Source organism: Asterias amurensis, chromosome 5, assembly GCF_032118995.1.
Source record: "Asterias amurensis chromosome 5, ASM3211899v1".
Classification (NCBI taxonomy): Eukaryota; Metazoa; Echinodermata; class Asteroidea; order Forcipulatida; family Asteriidae; genus Asterias; species Asterias amurensis.
The window spans coordinates 21,999,044-22,017,988 of NC_092652.1; the positions used below are offsets into that span (position 1 = coordinate 21,999,044).

The 18,945-nt window shown below is 38.1% G+C and overlaps 1 protein-coding gene across 1 annotated transcript in view; it reads right to left on the reverse strand.

Annotated features, from left to right (window-relative positions):
• LOC139937327 (atrial natriuretic peptide receptor 1-like) overlaps positions 1-17,252 on the reverse strand; it is a 42,667-nt gene extending 25,415 nt beyond the window's left edge. The window contains exons 1-2 of the mRNA XM_071932431.1: positions 16,637-17,252; positions 11,797-11,942 (exon numbers count right to left, since the gene is read on the reverse strand). Of these exons, the coding sequence (XP_071788532.1) occupies positions 11,797-11,942; positions 16,637-17,252 (762 nt within the window). The remainder of the gene's footprint in view (positions 1-11,796; positions 11,943-16,636) is intronic.
• Positions 17,253-18,945: the final 1,693 nt, after the last annotated feature.

An 18,945-nucleotide genomic window follows, 5' to 3' on the forward strand; every position in this document is an offset into this window, starting at 1 on the left:
CCAATGCCAAAGGAGCCCATAACTGAAAAAAGTCTGAAAATCGGTTGTGTTGTTTTTGAGACAAGGTCCAACTTCCGGTTGACCCGGTAATAAAGGTCAGAATGGGGTCTTAGTTTTCAAAGTAAATACTTAATGCCTAAGTAGTCTATAACTGAAAGAAGTTTGAAAGTCGGTTGTGTAGTTCTTGAGAAATGGTCCAACTTCCGGTTGACCCGGAAGAAGAGGTCAAAATGGGATCACGGATTTTCCCCAACAAAATTTAATGCCTAAGGAGTATATAACTAAAGAAAATAATTAAATCGGTTTTGTAACTCCTAAGATATGGTCCCACTTCCGGTTGACCCGGAAGTAGAGGTCAAATCGGGGTCACGGTTATCCGAGGCAAATCTCCTATGCCTAAGGAGGCTTATAATGAAAAAAACTTCGAAATCGGCTGTACACTTCTCGAGATATAGTGCTGCAAAGAAAAACTCATTAAAGCTTCTAATTAGCATAAATTAACACGTGATGACGTCACAGTCTTTTAATTGTGTTTTTCGTACTAATAAATTTCATAAGGTACAAGATGGTATGTAACTTGCCCCAATCCAATGACTTTTACAAAAACCCAATTATGTATTGCACTACTATGAGGAAGATGTATGAATGCAATGATCAAACCGTATCACGTCGTACCCATGATGCCAAGATTTTTAATTAATAATTAATTATTGACGTACTTTGACTGATTTTAATAAACTGAAACATCTCCCATAGAATCAGTAAATTTTTCTACACAGAATATGAAATTTTGAAAACGAACAAATAAATTATTTTGAAGTTATTGTCAATTATTGTGTTTTTGACTTGTAAAACGTTTCCACTTTTAGCTCCATATGTTTTGTACACAGAAAATAAAACGTGCAAACGTATGACGTCATGATGACGTGACTGAAAGGCTGGAAGTCTTATCTACACTTCAAGACAAGTCCATAACCGAAAAAATAAATTGGATTGGATGTTTAATTCTTGAGATATGACTTTAACAATATTGCCTAATTAAATATTCCCACGGCTGTAACTTGAATAATTAATTAAGAATGTTAGTCTAATTAAATTTAAAAATTAAGTTAGGCCATAAACTTTCATATGATATATGATTTGTCACTTTCTGATAATTATAATTTGACATATTACAATTTGAAAAGTCAAGTGTTAAGTCAATACGATTTTGAGGAAAGAAAGAATAATAATAATAATAATAATAATAATAACAATAATAATAATGATAATGATAATAATAATGATGATAATAATAATAAAAATAACAATAACAATAACAATAACAATAACAATAACAATAACAATAACAATAACAATAACAATAACAATAACAATAACAATAACAATAACAATAACAATAACAATAACAATAACAATAACAATAACAATAACAATAACAGTAACAGTAACAGTAACAGTAACAGTAACAGTAACAGTAACAGTAACAGTAACAGTAACAGTAACAGTAACAGTAACAGTAACAGTAACAGTAACAGTAACAGTAACAGTAACAGTAACAGTAACAGTAACAGTAACAGTAACAGTAACAGTAACAGTAACAGTAACAGTAACAGTAACAGTAACAGTAACAGTAACAGTAACAGTAACAGTAACAGTAACAGTAACAGTAACAGCAACAGCAACAGCAACAGCAACAGCAACAGCAACAGCAACAGCAACAGCAACAGCAACAGCAACAGCAACAGCAACAGCAACAGCAACAGCAACAGCAACAGCAACAGCAACAGCAACAGCAACAGCAACAGCAACAGCAACAGCAACAGCAACAGCAACAGCAACAGCAACAGCAACAGCAACAGCAACAGCAACAGCAACAGCAACAGCAACAGCAACAGCAACAGCAACAGCAACAGCAACAGCAACAGCAACAGCAACAGCAACAGCAACAGCAACAGCAACAGCAACAGCAACAGCAACAGCAACAGCAACAGCAACAGCAACAGCAACAGCAACAGCAACAGCAACAGCAACAGCAACAGCAACAGCAACAGCAACAGCAACAGCAACAGCAACAGCAACAGCAACAGCAACAGCAACAGCAACAGCAACAGCAACAGCAACAGCAACAGCAACAGCAACAGCAACAGCAACAGCAACAGCAACAGCAACAGCAACAGCAACAGCAGTAGCAGTAGCAGTAGCAGTAGCAGTAGCAGTAGCAGTAGCAGTAGCAGTAGCAGTAGCAGTAGCAGTAGCAGTAGCAGTAGCAGTAGCAGTAGCAGTAGCAGTAGCAGTAGCAGTAGCAGTAGCAGTAGCAGTAGCAGTAGCAGTAGCAGTAGCAGTAGCAGTAGCAGTAGCAGTAGCAGTAGCAGTAGCAGTAGCAGTAGCAGTAGCAGTAGCAGTAGCAGTAGCAGTAGCAGTAGCAGTAACAGTAACAGTAACAGTAACAGTAACAGTAACAGTAACAGTAACAGTAACAGTAACAGTAACAGTAACAGTAACAGTAACAGTAACAGTAACAGTAACAGTAACAGTAACAGTAACAGTAACAGTAACAGTAACAGTAACAGTAACAGTAACAGTAACAGTAACAGTAACAGTAACAGTAACAGTAACAGTAACAGTAACAGTAACAGTAACAGTAACAGTAACAGTAACAGTAACAGTAACAGTAACAGTAACAGTAATAGTAATAGTAATAGTAATAGTAATAGTAATAGTAATAGTAATAGTAATAGTAATAGTAATAGTAATAGTAATAGTAATAGTAATAGTAATAGTAATAGTAATAGTAATAATAATAATAATAATAATAATATTAATATTAATGATTGGAGAAAAAAAACGCCCTTTCGAAACCTCCAAGTATAATGCCGAGGTCTCGAAATCAAATTCAAATGTAATTTTAGTGAAAAAATTGCTTCTTTCTCGAAAACCAATATTTTATTTATTTATTTTAATACTTCGGACAAAAAAAAAAAGCAAAACAATAAAACAAGCACAGGCCGTCCAGGGAAGGGCAAAAGTCCAAAAACTGTCATCAAAAAAGATGTGCTCTCCCAGACCTAGCTCAAATTTTTTTTTTATAGTTACAAAGATGCATTTCAAGTTGCTTCAGAGGGAGTCGTTTCCCGCAATGCGTTATACCATCAATAGCTCTCCTTAATACTAAGTTACCAAATGAGTTTTGCAAATATATATTTTGAGTATAATTACCAAAAGAGTCCATTGTATTTAATACTTACTCTGGCTGAGTAAAGATGCCTCCTCCAGAACAAAATCAAAACCATCGTCGGCGATGATACGAAAAGTGTGCGCTAGTGTTATATCTGCCTCGCGTAGACCATCTTCGATGGCACCTGCTGCAAAATGAAATACAGTCTTCCTTTCTCGTAACAAAACGTAAGATTTCCAGCGAAACTTATGAAAAAGATCACCCAAGAAGGAAACCATTGAGCTTGGTTTGTAGACAGTCTGCGTCAACGTGGGATACCTAGCTTTGTCATCAAGATCATGGGAGCTAGCACTGCCCGATAAAACGGGTACATTAAAGGCGGCAGCCAAGTCACCCACGGCGTGCATGCTGCTGCTACAAGTCGGCCCAAAGTACGCCACTACGTTCTCTCGAAGGGTCATTTTAGCAGCTTTTCCAACGGCGGCTCGTACGGGGTAGCCACACCCCAGCGTCGACGGAACCAATGTCAGAGTGAAGTTGGCGTATTCGTTCATCTCAACACGCTTCGAGATAGTCTCTCGTGCTATCTCAAAGGCTGGTAAGAGCCGTAGACCGTATACAGAAGAAGGTTTTCTAAACAAAAATACAGCTACTTGAATTTCCGTTGACGATGTTAAAACTACGGCACACCCCAACATGCATACAAGACATTTGATACTTTCCATTCTTTATCTGGACGCAAACTCTACAACACTCTCAACATAAAATACGTCTGGTATGCACTGAGGATTTCTACAGAGACTTGTCCAACCAAGTTTCAGTAAGTTCACATCTACACTAAACTCCGACTCTTCTCTACATCATTTTTATAACAAAAATGAATGACGTCACTCCATCATTTTTAATGCATTTTTGTGAAAGATGCTACTACAATCACACAACGCAGGTAGCTATATCGAAGTGATACTTTGAAGATGTTGATTAAGGTCTGAACACGTTTAGGGACAATTCACGATTCATCCCAATGTCAATGCCCAAGGTGTCACAATAGAGTTTGTCAATAAAAAAGGAAACGCCCCGACACCACCCCCCTCCACTTTACCAAAGGTCACTATCCAAGTCCCCTGTGCGATGTAATCATCTTTTTTAAAGCACATATTCCCGAATAACTTTGATGGCCGTGAGATTACAAAATGGAAATTTAATTTTCGTTTCTTCAAATCGTTTTTTTTTTTATTAAGTCGATATTAAGTTCAAGGGAAATAAACACACACGTTGATCGGAGATAAAACATTGGACCTTAATGACGTCAACCAACCGCCAATTAAAACAACATTGTAGGTTTCATTGCCGGAGGTACAGCAATTAATAGAGTTGTTGACCATTGGAACAACTCATCAAACTAGATTATTTCAGATCCTTCTATCAACCATTTCAAACACTGAACATTATTGGCAATTACTTAAAAAAAATTTTTTAGCAATAACACTTGCTAGGTATAAATGAGCAACGGAGAGCTGTCCATTGTGTGGGAAGTGCTTTAGAAAAAGGTAGACTATCACTAAAAAAAAATACTTCAGGCCTGTCGCATTTTATTATACATCTGAAAGCACACAAAGTTGTGCAACAAGGGTGTCTTTTCTTTCATTATTTTCTTGCCAGCAACTTCCATGACCAAATTGAGCCAAATTGTTCACATGTTTGTTATTCTTTTCTTGTATCCATAGTGGATTACACCGAGTGAAAATACAGGTCTTTGTCAATTACTGTCCATTATGCCTTTAACAACACTGGAAAAACATTGACCAAACATTCTTATCTCGTTATTAAGAAGGGCATCTCGCTTTTAACTTAATGTCTGCAGCAAATGCCCATCTATGTACTTACAAGTATTTGATGTGACAGGTCAATTAATTGCATTGGCTTGCTACCGCCCAAAGATTTCCATCAAGATTCAAGCAAGATAGAATTTCAACGATAACATAACAATCAGAACTCGCATATTTGAAGACGCGCGACGCGCATGATTGGCCAATGAACAAACAAGCCATAACATCTGACGTCACACAAAGAGGCTCGTGAATGGACCCTTTTCATGAAATTGTTCATTTCATGAACACGTGCGCACTATCATTTTTGTTTGGCAAAATGAGGGAACATCGCGCTGTTTTGTAAACAGCTGTGTACAAAACAGCGCGATGTTCATAATGTACTTTTACAAACTACTTTAAATCTGGAAATCTCTTTGAATCGGGCACTTCTTTTATTTTGGACACGGCGTTAATGAGTGCAAAAAGGCGCGACGTAAATTAACTTCCGCTTTCTACGGTGGCTGATCTCCGCCAACCAATAAACACTGTTTCAGTAGGGCGTTATAACGCCCTATACAGCGTTATAACGCCCTAAATTAGGGCGTTATAACGCCCTATTTTACGGCATTATAACGCCCTATACGGCGTTATAACGCCCTAAATTACGATAACGCCCTTATTGAGAAATAGGGCGTTATAACGCCCTAATTTTACGGCGTTAAAACGCCCTATTAGGGCGTAATAACGCCCTATAGGGCGTTAAAACGCCCTATTTCTCAATTAGGGCGTTATAACGCCGTAATTTAGGGCGTTATTACGCCCTATTACGCCCTAAATTACGGCGTTATAACGCCCTAATTGAGAAATAGAGCGTTATAAATTCACTACAGGCTACAAGGAAAAGTATTCTCTGGCTGGTGAATAGAACCCGGAACGACAACGGGGGGGGGGGGGGGGGAGAAGAAAAGACAACAACTACGGCAGTGACAACGACAGTGATAGCGACAGCAACCGCGACAGCGACAGCGACAACTACAGCAAACGCGACAGCGACAGTCACGACGAAAGCAGCAGTGTCTGCGACAATAACAACGGCAGCAACAGCGACAGCAACAACGACATCAACAACAACGGTGACGGCGACGACGACGACGACAACGGCAACGACAACCAGAACATTTCAAAACGGGTTGCGAAAAAAAAAAAAAAAATCTGAGGTCAATACTGACAAATGTTATACACATTGTGTCTTACACAGCAATCAATACAAAGTATAGTGACTTAAAGGAATACTTTACGTCTAGTTTTATGTATACGTTTTTGTTGCATGACGAAGTATCAGATCATTATTGGATGTTCTGCCAAATTCGTTTCATTTATTTAGAATGAATCAAATGTTGTATGCATTATAATAAACTGTTTTCTATGGTGGCCCAGTAAAAATATTTGCACAGATATTTGCGACATTGCAAATATTTGCAAAGATATTTGCAAAAAAAAAATTGCGACATCGCAAATATCAGCAAAGATATTTGCAAAGATATTTGCCACATCGCAAATATTTGCAAAGATATTTGCGACATCGCAAATATTTGCAAGATATTTGCGATGTGCGATGTCCCTTCAGGGCCACCATAGTTTTCCAATAGTTTCCAGGGGTACATAAACTCTTAGTGCAAGCTCTATAATGGTCAACAGTAGTGGAACCCCCTCAACAAAAATTGAAACACACATCCCTGTTGTCCGTGGACAATCATCCGGTGCCGTATTTCTTGACTTAGGTCACCAACTACAATCAGTTGTTATTACGTGAACCGAGGTAATTTTCTGAATTCAATTATTACGTGCGACTCCTATAAAACCAGCCAATGCTCTTCGTCAATGATACACCATATACACGGAGAATTGGCATGAGTCAACCCCCTGTAGCCAATAAAGGAGCTGGAATTTTATTTGGCCTTGACGCCGGAGTTCTCTTTTGTAAGTTTCAATCCAAAAACGTTCTTACCTCGAATACACCGTTTTCTGTGTCCGTCATATCCCATAGGGAGTACGTTGCGATTCTATCACCGCTAGATGTCATTACAATGTCTCCCGCAATACCTATAGTACAATGTTGCAATGTGAATAAAAGTTGTGTTCTTTTCAAAAACACAGTGGAAGATTGGTTTCAAAATGTAAATAATGAAAATATATTTAATCTGAAATCTGAATGTAATAATGAGTAGCTTTCGATCCAAACCGGACCTTCTTCAGAGGCATATCACTCTGAATAATTATATTTCACTTCCCAATATCACAAAGGAAGATTGATATCAGTTGTAAAAGAAAAACAAATGCAACCGGGTCTATGCATTTTTAATTCCATTCTTCTTTTCTATTTTAGAAGGAAAGCGGGAAAACACAACGAGCAATGTCACAATGGATAACGAATATAAGTATAAGTGCAACGAGCGATTCTAAAATGTTTCAGTCTGAATAATGGTGTGTTTCTTCCAATATCACACAAGAAAATTGATACAAAATGTAAAGAACAAAACAGATTGGGAGTCCATGCACATTTAATGTATTTTTGTTTTCTATTTTCGAATGAAGGCAGGAAAGCAAAAAGAGTAATGTCACAATTGATGAAGAATAAGTATAAATCCAACCATACTTAATTGAAAATAAGCATGCAGAAATGTCATCTGAAACGCCGAATAGAATAACTTTGCTCATAATGCATGGCTACATCTAAATCTCACTTATTTTAATCTGCTTACCTTACCATTTGAAGGCACTTATTATAACCAAGGTTAAACGTGAAGTTGTCTCTTTGTATAAGTTTTGGCACAGGCTTAAATTGCAATAAATTCAAACTGGTTGGAAAGTCTTATATTCTGTTGTAGTTGGCTTGTACTAACAGAGTCCAGCATTCTCCAGAAGACGATTAGAGCGTACTGATCGAAACGTCGAGTTAACCAACGGTTCTTTTCAGAACCACCCCAACTCATTTAGAGATAGTCATTACATGGTGTTACCGCAAACCCTTCTATATCTTATTTCCACCATGCAAAGTTTCAAATCCTACTCGTACTATCATGTTCATGAAGTCTAATGCTGTTCACATCAGTGTTGTAGTCAAGACCGGTACACCGTAAACCAAGACCAGCATTTCAAAGAAAAGCCTTCGAACGATTGAATGGGTGGTTTGTTGGTTAAATGCACTGGACCCATTTGGTAGTTGTTTCGAAATTGCGTGGTTTTCATGTTACTTCACGAACTAACACGGTCGGCCATTTATGGGAGTCAAAAATTTGACTCCCATAAATGGCCGACCGTGTTAGTCGACGAGGTAAAAAGAAAACCACGAAATTTCGAGTGATACTTGTGTGGATCATTGTATTCTACTTTTAAAATATCTTTCTAACCATATGCATTTTATAAAAAAAACGGTTACAAACGCTTTATTAAAGACCAACTCGTCCGATCCTAGGCAACGTGTTCCCTTAAAGACCAGTATTCTCTCTTGGTGTGTCTCAACATATCATGTATACAATAACAAACATGTGCAAATTTGGGCTCAATTTGTCAATATCAAATTTGCAAGAGAACATTGAAAGAAAAAACACCCTTGTTGAATTACTTTGTGTGCTTTAAGATGCATAATAAAAGGCAACTTTATCAAAAACTTGTTACTTCGAAGGGAGCCGTTTCTCACAATGTTTCATACTTTCAAGTTACCAAGTAAGCTTTAATGCTCACAGTTATTTGGACTAATTGCAAATAAGGTCCAGTGTCTTTAAATAATTACGAATCTTAAACTTGGCAACGTGGACGAGTCTTACGTCATCCACAAAGTACCTTCCTCGCCATTAATCGGCTTACCTCGGAAAGTTCGGTTCCACATCTTCTGTCGTAGAGTTAGACCGTCACGAATGTCACCTCCCTCATGTAATGTCTCGTTGATGGCAAGAGAGTACAGAATCAAGGCGTCGTGGTAACAGGTGGCGAAAAAGTTGGCCTGTATCAAAGTAAAAAAAATCTTTTAAAATGTTTCCCCCGTTTAGGTAGAAACAAAATGTAATTTTGATGTATGTATTGGTTTGTTCGTCTTAGTCGTTGAATATTGGCATTCGTTACTCGGCTGGAATAATGTGAATCGGGAAATAATTGTCGATGTTCGGTCGTTATCCTGTTAATGTTTCTGGTATTTCTTCTTTTGTTGTATCGTTATTTCCCCATACCTTTACTCAAAACCAAAACATAAAATAAAGCATTACCAACTGCCCAAGATGATTTTCTATTAAACGATTGGCACACCATGTGTAGCATTTCCCATCCCACTATATCGAATAAAACATAGTTCTATGGACAGTAAGCACAACTTTCCGAGGTGAAGAGCCACGCAATTGGGCAATGGTGAGCTAAATGAGGGAACATCGTGGGCACACGTGGAATTAAATTTGCACATTTCATGACAACCGTTCATTAATATAACTCTAGACGGCGCCCCACTGTGGCGATCACCTTGTGCGCTCAGTGTCTCAAATTTGTCTCGATTTTTCCTCACTTTTGTAGAACATTTTTTTTGTGGACTTATTATTGGTGAATGAGGCTGCGTTAATTCTGTGTTTTTAAAATGTAATGTTTTTGTTTTTCTATGTGTATCAAATTTTAATCTTTTCAGTGCACAAAGGGAAACCCTTTTTTCACTTTTTACTTGTAATCTGTGATGTAGTAAATAAATTGAATTGAATTGAATTGAATCTAACCTCGCCGCCAGACTCTGGAGTCACGTTATAGTCTCTTGATGAGCGGTCCAGAATGTCTATATGAAACGCATTGTACTCCGAGTCATCAGTCGGCTCAAACAGACGAATTGTCATCAGGGCTCGGTAGGCTGTCTTTAATTTCTCATCGTCTCCGTCGTCCTAAGAAGATAAGCAGGGTGGTTAAACAGTGCTTTGAATTTTAACACAATCTTAAGCAATGTACCAACATGTATAACCTTAAAGCCATTGGACCCTTTCGGTAAACAGTAGGGCCTATTGTCCAAGGCCCACACTTCGTGTATCACAACTTATATATAGAATAACAAACCTGTGAAAATTTAGGCTAAATCGGGCATCGGAGTCGGGAGAATAACGGGAAAACCCACCCTTGTATCCGCCACCCTTGTATCCGCGCGTTTCGCCGTGTCATGACATGTGTTTAAAATAAATCCGTTGATATTGTTTTACTGTTTTCTCAAAAAGTAAAGCATTTCATGGAATAATATTTCAAGAGAAGTATTTCACCACAACCTTCTGTAAACCCTGTAAGTAAATTGTAAATCTGTAAATCTGTCTGTACCGAAAGGGTCCAATGGCTTTAAAGGCACTGGAAACTATTGGTAATTACTAAAACTAATTGTTAGCATAAAAACCTATCTGATTTCGAGATCTCATGATTGATTTTGAGGTCCCTAAATTAAGCTTCTGAAAGCACACAATTTCGTGTGACAAGGGTGTTTTTCCCATTTTTATCTTGCAACTTCGACGACCAAGACTTCAATTTTTCAAAGGTTTGTTATTTTATGCTTATGTTGAGATACACCCAGTGGGAAGACTGGTCTTTTACAATTACCAAAGGTGTCCAGTGCCTTTAAACATGTTTGGGTGATTGTGTGTGTTTGAATCATACAAACAACTTGAGCAGGTGGTAAAAATGATATAAGCATGTTCAGCAGAAAACGTTTTAAAAGAGTTGGTACATGATTTGCGTTCAAACCCTCAACACTGTTTTTTTTTTGTTTTTTTTTTGTTTTTGTTTTTTTGGGGGGGGGGGTTGTTGTCCATGAACGATCTTTTATTTGAGATTCGGTAAAAATAAAGAGCATTTTAATATTTTCTACAGCCATTATCTTTCAAAATCAATTCATTGGTTTCATGATTCTGTGATATAATGTGCGCAATGTTGTTGCGAGAGTTTGTGTTTGTAGTCAAGTGCAATAATTCCGAGTTGCTGGTTTTGTACATGCATCGCGCTTGATCAAATTTGGAATACATTTTTGGGTTAAATCAGCAAAAAAATCACGGGTTAAATCAGCAAAAAATTCATCCATGCACCTTTGTATTAGAACTGTTCATATATTAACGCATCTGTTGAAGCCAGACGGCGTAATGGAGGAGCACAAGATATGTTCTGTCCAAACAAAGTATGTTCTGGTGCTCGCCAAGGTTTTTACAAATCCTGAAATGTCTTCCATAATTGCTTTTAAAAATGCACTGAGGTGGATTTTACAAAGTTATAACTAGGTTTATCTTGAGGTAGGACAGGTTACTCGTTGTAACTTAAGGACTAGCGTTAAGTTCTTAATATATCCTAAGACTAGTCCTAAGTTAGAACTACTCCTAACTCTTTGTGAAATCGACGACTGGACACATTTTTTGGGGGTCAAAGACCTGTATTCCCACTTGGTGTATTTCAACAAATGCGTAAACAAGCAAATCTGTGAAAATGTTGACTCTATTGATCATCGAAGCTGCAAGAGCACTATGAAAAAAAAAACAGAAAAAAAACCTGTTGCACATAATTTGGTTATTTCAGTTACCTTATAAAGGTTTCGGGCCTGAAGTCTTTTAAAATTTGCGTGAGAACTCACCAGAAATTACCATTTCTCAAACACTACGTTACTTTACAGGGAGCCGTTTCTCACAATGTTCAACAGCTCTCCATTACCATGTAAGTTGTTATGCTAACAATTGAGTACCAATAGTGTCCAGTGTCCTAAAAAGGGTTTGCTCATTGACAGCCACTGTGAATTAAAGCACTGGTTTTACTAACCTGTCGCCACGCATCGTTCCCAAAGTTCAGGGTGTTATTAAACGGTTGATAGCTGAAGAACACGTAATCCCCACCTACTTGTCCGAGGTTGTAGGCGCTCAGCATGATCTTGCGAACGAGGTGACCCTTGGCACTGATAACTATAACTGGCAATCAAGGAACATTACAGAATTGGTAAGAAAAAAAACCGTCTACGATCACATATTATGTACTTTTATATAACTGACATACAGATCCTTGTTATTTGATTGGTGGAACTTAATTCACGTGACATTCACTATTACTCCCATCCGCACCGGCGGTTAAAAAGACCTATTCGCCCATGGGGAATAGCATTTCCCATTCAACAGTTAGGATCATCCTTGTTCCCAATGTTTTTTAGCAGTAAAGCGCCGCTGTCAGTAATTTGTGTGATTTTGTATGTTATATACTTTTAAAATACATCAAATGACAAGGATCTATATGTCAGTTATATACAACAAAATATTGAGTTGCTTTAATTCGTGGAATGGAAGAAATATTATCGCTCAGTAAAATTTGTACTGTTCCATTTCACTCGGCTTCGCCTCGTGAAATGGAACACTCCAAATTTTACCTTGCGATAATATTCCTCCCATTCCACTCTGAGCCACTCAATATTGTACAACAAACTTACACGGTCTAATGATGACAGTAGAAAACATTTCTTGAAATATTCCTGTCTGAAATGCCTTAATTTGATGAGAAGCACATACAAACCAGATTCAAGTTTGGAGTACATCGATCAGTGAGCTTTTTTTTTTTCTTCTTCTTTTTAAATCATGCCAATTAATGTGCTGTCTTTTTCCACTATTTTCTCAGACCCAGATGGTCGATCGATCTCAAGCTTCTACAGGTTTGTAAGTATATTTATATGGTGGACTATATCAAGTGCTTACACCGCCAGCAACTGTTTTGTTAGAAAAAAAAAACGACTCCGTAATTTTCCTTTAAATACACAAAGATGGAAATATATTGGAGTCATCCTCAATCATGTGTTTACGTGACCTTGAGAATGATATTAGAATGTTATGAGTTTTAAAATTGACACCGAAATAAAGACATAACAAACTGTAATTTAAAACTGCATCTCGTTTTTTCTTTCACATTAACAATTTCCCAAATATTAATGTTTTAAAATAGTTAAGCATGTTCTAAATCGAATTGGAGGAAGACAGAGCTTGAACAAAAATTTGCAACGGCCTCAAGAAGTTTCGGAATCCCAATGGAGTCTTTCTTAGAGCCTTTTTTAGAAAAGTCGAAATGTAAGGCCATGAACAATTTTAAAAATTTGAAAGAAAAACCTATGCATATAACCCCTTGTCCCCGTAAAAAAAAAAAAAAAAAAAAAAAAAAAAATAGGAATCGAAACCTATGCATGAAATCCCTTGTCCCCGTAAAAAAAAAAAAAAATAGGAATCGACTGTGAGCCGTTCCCTTTCTTAAAAACCACAAGGTTTTAACAAAGTATGTTTTATAGTCTCCCCTCCCCTCCCCTCCCCTCCCCACCGCCACCCCCCCCCCACGGGAAACAGCAACAATGTCCTACTATACGTGTCCTACATAATAGACCCTTCCCTAGAAATATGTAAATTGCACATAGCGCGTGCGCACTAACGTTTTGGTTGGCAAAATGAGGGAACATCGCGCTGTTTTGTACACGGCTAATGGGTGCGTGACGCAGACGCGATTGCGCGTCTGCTTAGTGCACAACTCTATGGCGTTTGCCAACCAACAGGGCTGTACGCATGCGTGAATGTGATTAGCATATTTCATGGGAAGGGTCCATTATTTCAACAAAAGGAAAAGAGATGAAAATAACTACATTAATTGTGATGAACTAAAAGTTTGCGCATCTTCACCTCGCCACTGCCAATGGTGAAATGTTTAATACCATTATTTGCTTAATAGGGCTTGCTACGAGTGATGATGGAACTGTCGCAATCAGGAAAGGTATGCTATAGCAATGTCACAAGCCAGTCATCCAAAAGATGATTTACAATTCGCATTATGAGGGTGGCGTGACAGTATCCAATTAAGACAACAACAACGAAATGGTTGTAAACAGGCCATTTAATGCACTGAACACTAGTGGTAATTACTCAAAATAATTGTTAGCATAGAAACTTATTAGGTAACGAGCATTGGAGAGCTGGTGATAGTATCAAAGAGTGTGAAACATTTTGTGAAACAGGTAATTTCTCACTAAAATATTAAAACACTTCAGATGAAGCTTCTTATTACGCATCTGGAAGAACACGGAGACATATAATATAACAATTGTATTTTTTACTTTAACTAATCTCTTGCAACCTTGACGACCAATCGAGCCACAATTTTCACAGGTTTGATTACGCATATGTGTGGATACCCTAGTGAGAATACAGGTCTTTGACGTACCAAGTGTGTACTGCCGTTGATTTCACCAAACTCTTCCTAACTTGTGATTAATCTACGACAATAGGACGAAGTTAGGTTCCGTATCCATAGACATTATAGAACCCGTCCTACGTAAGGACGGGTTTACTCGTCCTTACTCGAGAGAGGACAAATTCTAGCGTTTCGTGAAATCCTGCGCAGTGCCTTTAAAGGATTCGGGTACTTTTTCAAAATGTCCACAGATTTACATTCAATTTACAGGGTTTGAAGATAATGATAGTGGAAAGCTTCCCTTTGAATATTACTAACTAAGATTGTGTAGTTTTTGAGAAATGAGTAAAACAAGTCACAAAATCATTTTGTTTAGCATGTAAAATCCCCTTAACCAGTTATGATATAATACCAAATCCATAGCATAACTGGTAAATACGTTTTTACATGCTAAAACTGAGACGAAAATTATTACTTTTACTCATTTCTCAAAAACTACAGCACCTCAGTAAGTGAAATTTCAAGGGAAGCTTTCTACTATCATAATCTTCAAACTGTGTAAGTTGAATGTAAATCTGTGGAAATTGTGTTTTTTGTTAGGAAAAAAAGTACATATACCCTTTAATTGTGTATTACCCGATTCACCAATGTGTAATGATTTTAGGCGAGCAACAAAAATGACGGATGGATGACGGTAGGGCACGACCGCATGAAGCGATGACACGACGCGCCTTGCGTTTTGGCTGCTTTGGAGATGACAGTAAAGTTAGGTTCAATATTGAATTTTTGACATACACAATATTGGACATTTGACATTCAAGTAGGTTTTGTACAGTGAATGTACAAACCTATGTCCATTATCCAATATCAAACTAACTTTACTGGCATGCTTTTGAGCACCACCATTTGAATATAAGGGTAACTTCTGGCTGGTTTGAATAATTGAGTCTCCCAAATCATAGGACACCTTTGGGACACCCGTTAACAGGAAATTTACCAATACTTGGCGATCTTCACGTATCAGTAGTTCAACGATTTTGTCGATGGTGTATCCCCACGTAACACTTATACAAGTATTGCTCTATATTATACTGTAACCTTGAACTGGTTCTTTTCCAAAAACCTTTTTAAAGGAAGGTCTTTTTTTTGTATATATATTTTTTTACTCAAGTGAAGTATAATTAATCTTAGCCTGCCCCAGATTTTTAATCTATGTCGGTCGGTCATATTATGTTTTGTGTGTGATAGCATCTTTCTGTAACCCCCCGGGTATATCTCCCTAAACAAAAGTGGGAGTAGTAAAATGAAGTTGAATCGAATTGAGGTCATTTAAATATGATCTTGTGCATCTCCGGAGGCCCTTGTGCTACCCGTAAGTGCTCTTCCATTGTTGGATGTTGCATGCATGACTTGCTTTCAAGACGTAAAAGAGTTGTTTGAACACGGCGACTTATACGGAGGCTTCATATCATATGAGAACAGAGAGGGAGTTGGGAGGGGGTGGTTCAGAACGAGACGGGGATAAAACAAATAAATGAAAATACAATGCAGTGTTACAAGTGATGACTTTCCCAGAGGCATGTGACTTTCCCAGAGGCATGCATTGCCAAATGTCTTCGTGTTGCACGAACAATTTTAAACCATTTTACGGTTGCTTTGCAAAAGGCCTATAAACAGTCCCCATGTAAACAGGTGCACAAAAACAAACATTCTCAAATATATGTGGAGACATCTTTTTTTTTTTCATTTTTCACTCTACAAATTTGTTCATATATATATTTGCACCCCCTCACCCCCGAATTCGAGATAAAAAGTGATATATTTATCCATAACCGCACAGTCGTATTATGTTTTTAGCAGTGGAGGTACCATGACGGACAAACGAAATAAACAAGTTGACAAATCAATTCTGGGTGCAGAGGTTTTTTTAAACTACATGTTGAGCAGAAATATGGAATGTGTAGGAAATGTTGACGGCGTCACGCCCAAGAACCAACTGCCATTAACAAAGGCAGAAAGCTAAATTATATAACGAAATAGTTACGTAACCTGTAAACGAGTTAGAGCACGGCTGGAGGAATTTGTAATCCTACTGTACGTAAAATACACCACAACAGTGCTTTGAAAAGGAAATGTTCCGCTCTTTTGAGAGTGAAAATCAATAAGTCTCATGCACTCCTGTTGAGTGGAATTGGAACGAATTTCCACTCTTAATCGAGTTGAAAGTACCCATCTTTCACTCCAAAAGGAGTTGTCCGCCATATGGCTCTTTGCAAGAGTGGTATGGCGGACAAAACAAGTGGTTTTTCACTCTAACTTTTACATTAAGAGAGTGCAAGCTGCTCTATAGTTCTTTCCACGTAAGTTTTTTTTTGCCATAACAAAAAGTAATTACCAAATTAATACAGACAGTTTAAGAGATACAACAGAAGTATGAAGTTGTTCTACTTACTCCGGCTTATTAGAGATGCTTCCTTTAAAGTAGCATTGAAATCTTCCACCTCATCGATGTAAATAACGTACGATCTAATCCCAAGCTCACGCATACCGTCTTCCACTGCTGCGGTCGGTCGGGAGTGGTATCCAGTCGAAACCCCAAGCAATACAAACGAGTCCCACCCGTAAAGAAGGAACAGTTTCCCAAGGAAATCCGCCATCGTGCTGGGTTTGAAGACCAGCTGCGTTAGCGTCGGATACCTCCCCTTGTTGTCCAACCCGTGGCTGCTCGCACTCGGCGAGAAAATTGGTATGTTCAGTGCAGCTGCCAAGTCCCCAACGCTCTCCATATCGCTACTGCAAGCGGGACCGAGGAGAGCTGCAATCTCGTCATCGAAGTAGAAATGAGCGGCCACTCCCAGGCTAAATTCAACCGGCCTGGAGCAGCCCGTGGGCGAGAACTGCAGCTCGATGGAGAAGTTTGCGTAGTCCCCGCTCTGGACACGGCTTGAGATGGTCTCTTGAGCAACCTCGAGTGCCGGGTAAAGACGCGCTTGACCGAGGATATGTGTCTTTATGTGGGACAGGATCACACCAACTCGTATTTTCGTTGATATAGTTACAGAGAACATCAGGCAAGCCAAAAACAGATTTTGGAAAATTTGTTTCATATTTTACTACTTTTGCGAGTGGTACTTTCTTCTCAGATCGGGAGGAGCATTACTGACATGTTTTATCAACCAACTTTACATTATACTATACATCATGTTACAGTTGATGCGCTGATTGTTGACGAGCGCCCTCACTTTATAGTTGGCCATCAAAACACAATTTGTGTGGATCATTGTATTCTACTTTTAAAACCTCTTTCTAACCATACACATTTTATAACAAACGGTTACAAACTCTTTTTAAAGACCAACTCAACCGATGCAAGGCAACGTGTTCCTTTAAGAATGAAGTGAAAATATATTTTTTCTGACAGTCACGGTAGGTTGTGAAGTTTTTTTCAAAAAACAAATTGAGGTTGAGTTTCGATTACATCATTTAAAAATAACTAATTTATAGCATTATTATACCTTTATAAATATTGAAATACACACATTATGCATATTTAACATCATGAGTGTGCGCAGTCATCAGACATCAACACAAGTAGTAAAAGTGGAATCATTTATGCAGAAAAACCGGCAATTAAAAAAACAAAAAAAAAACAAAAAAAACCAACATTAAACCCTTTTTCAAAGGGATATTTTCAGGAAACCATCGAATGATTTTAATCTGGAATTGTATTTTTTTTTTTTTTTATACACAAACATTACACCTGCCATGTAAAATACGGTGCAAAATATGCAAGCTAAATATGCAAGCTAATTTGGCTTAACAACACTTTTATTTTGGTTTACCATAATGACCAAAATAATGACCAACATACAGAAACGCATTATACGCGTTCCCTATAGACGATGTGACCTCTGACGTCACACGAAAACCATAACATGATTCGCGCGCATACCGCCAGGCGAAACCTTTGTGTTTTGGCAGCCAGCTAGAAAGTGTATGCAATCTTACCATGACTATACGCGTCTTTTTGCCCGGCGAAACATGACAATATCCAGTGTTTTGTCAAAAGAGGGCGGTTTGAATGTAAACATAGGTCACATCGTCTATAGAAAACATGAAATTGTAATTTTAAGATTGTGAACAAAAGAGGGTGTTTCCTTTCAAAGATGATTTTGTGGCGAATTTTCATTCGCGCAGAATTAGGCAGCAAACATATGAGCTGTGCCAACATACACAACAGTCTGGTTAGCACGCACCTAGTCTTGGTCCAAGACATCACTATCTCGTAACGTGGAAACATAGTTGGCCCTGACCTATGTTTGGGTCACTTTGAACCGGATTCTGTGTCACTTTGACCCGGATTCTGTGTCACCTTGACCCGGATTCTGTGTCACTTTGACCCGGATTTTGTGTCACTTTGACCCGGATTTTGTGTCCCTTTGACCCGGATTCTGTGTCACTTTGACTCGGATTATGTGTCACTTTGACCCGAATTTTGTGTCACTTTGACCCAGATTCGGTGTCACTTTGACCCGGATTTAGTGTCACTTTGACCCGGATTCTGTGACAATGTACAATTGTATGCTTCATGTGACAATAAAACAATAATTAATTTATATAAGTTTTCTAGGTCAACTTCGGCAAATGAGCAGCGAATTTAATCACCAGGCTATTCTATTTCGCGAGAAATCGAATGCTACACTGAAAAGGGTCATTCGTTTTCGTTTTATGATTAGTCAAACGTAATGTTGCGTCATTCGA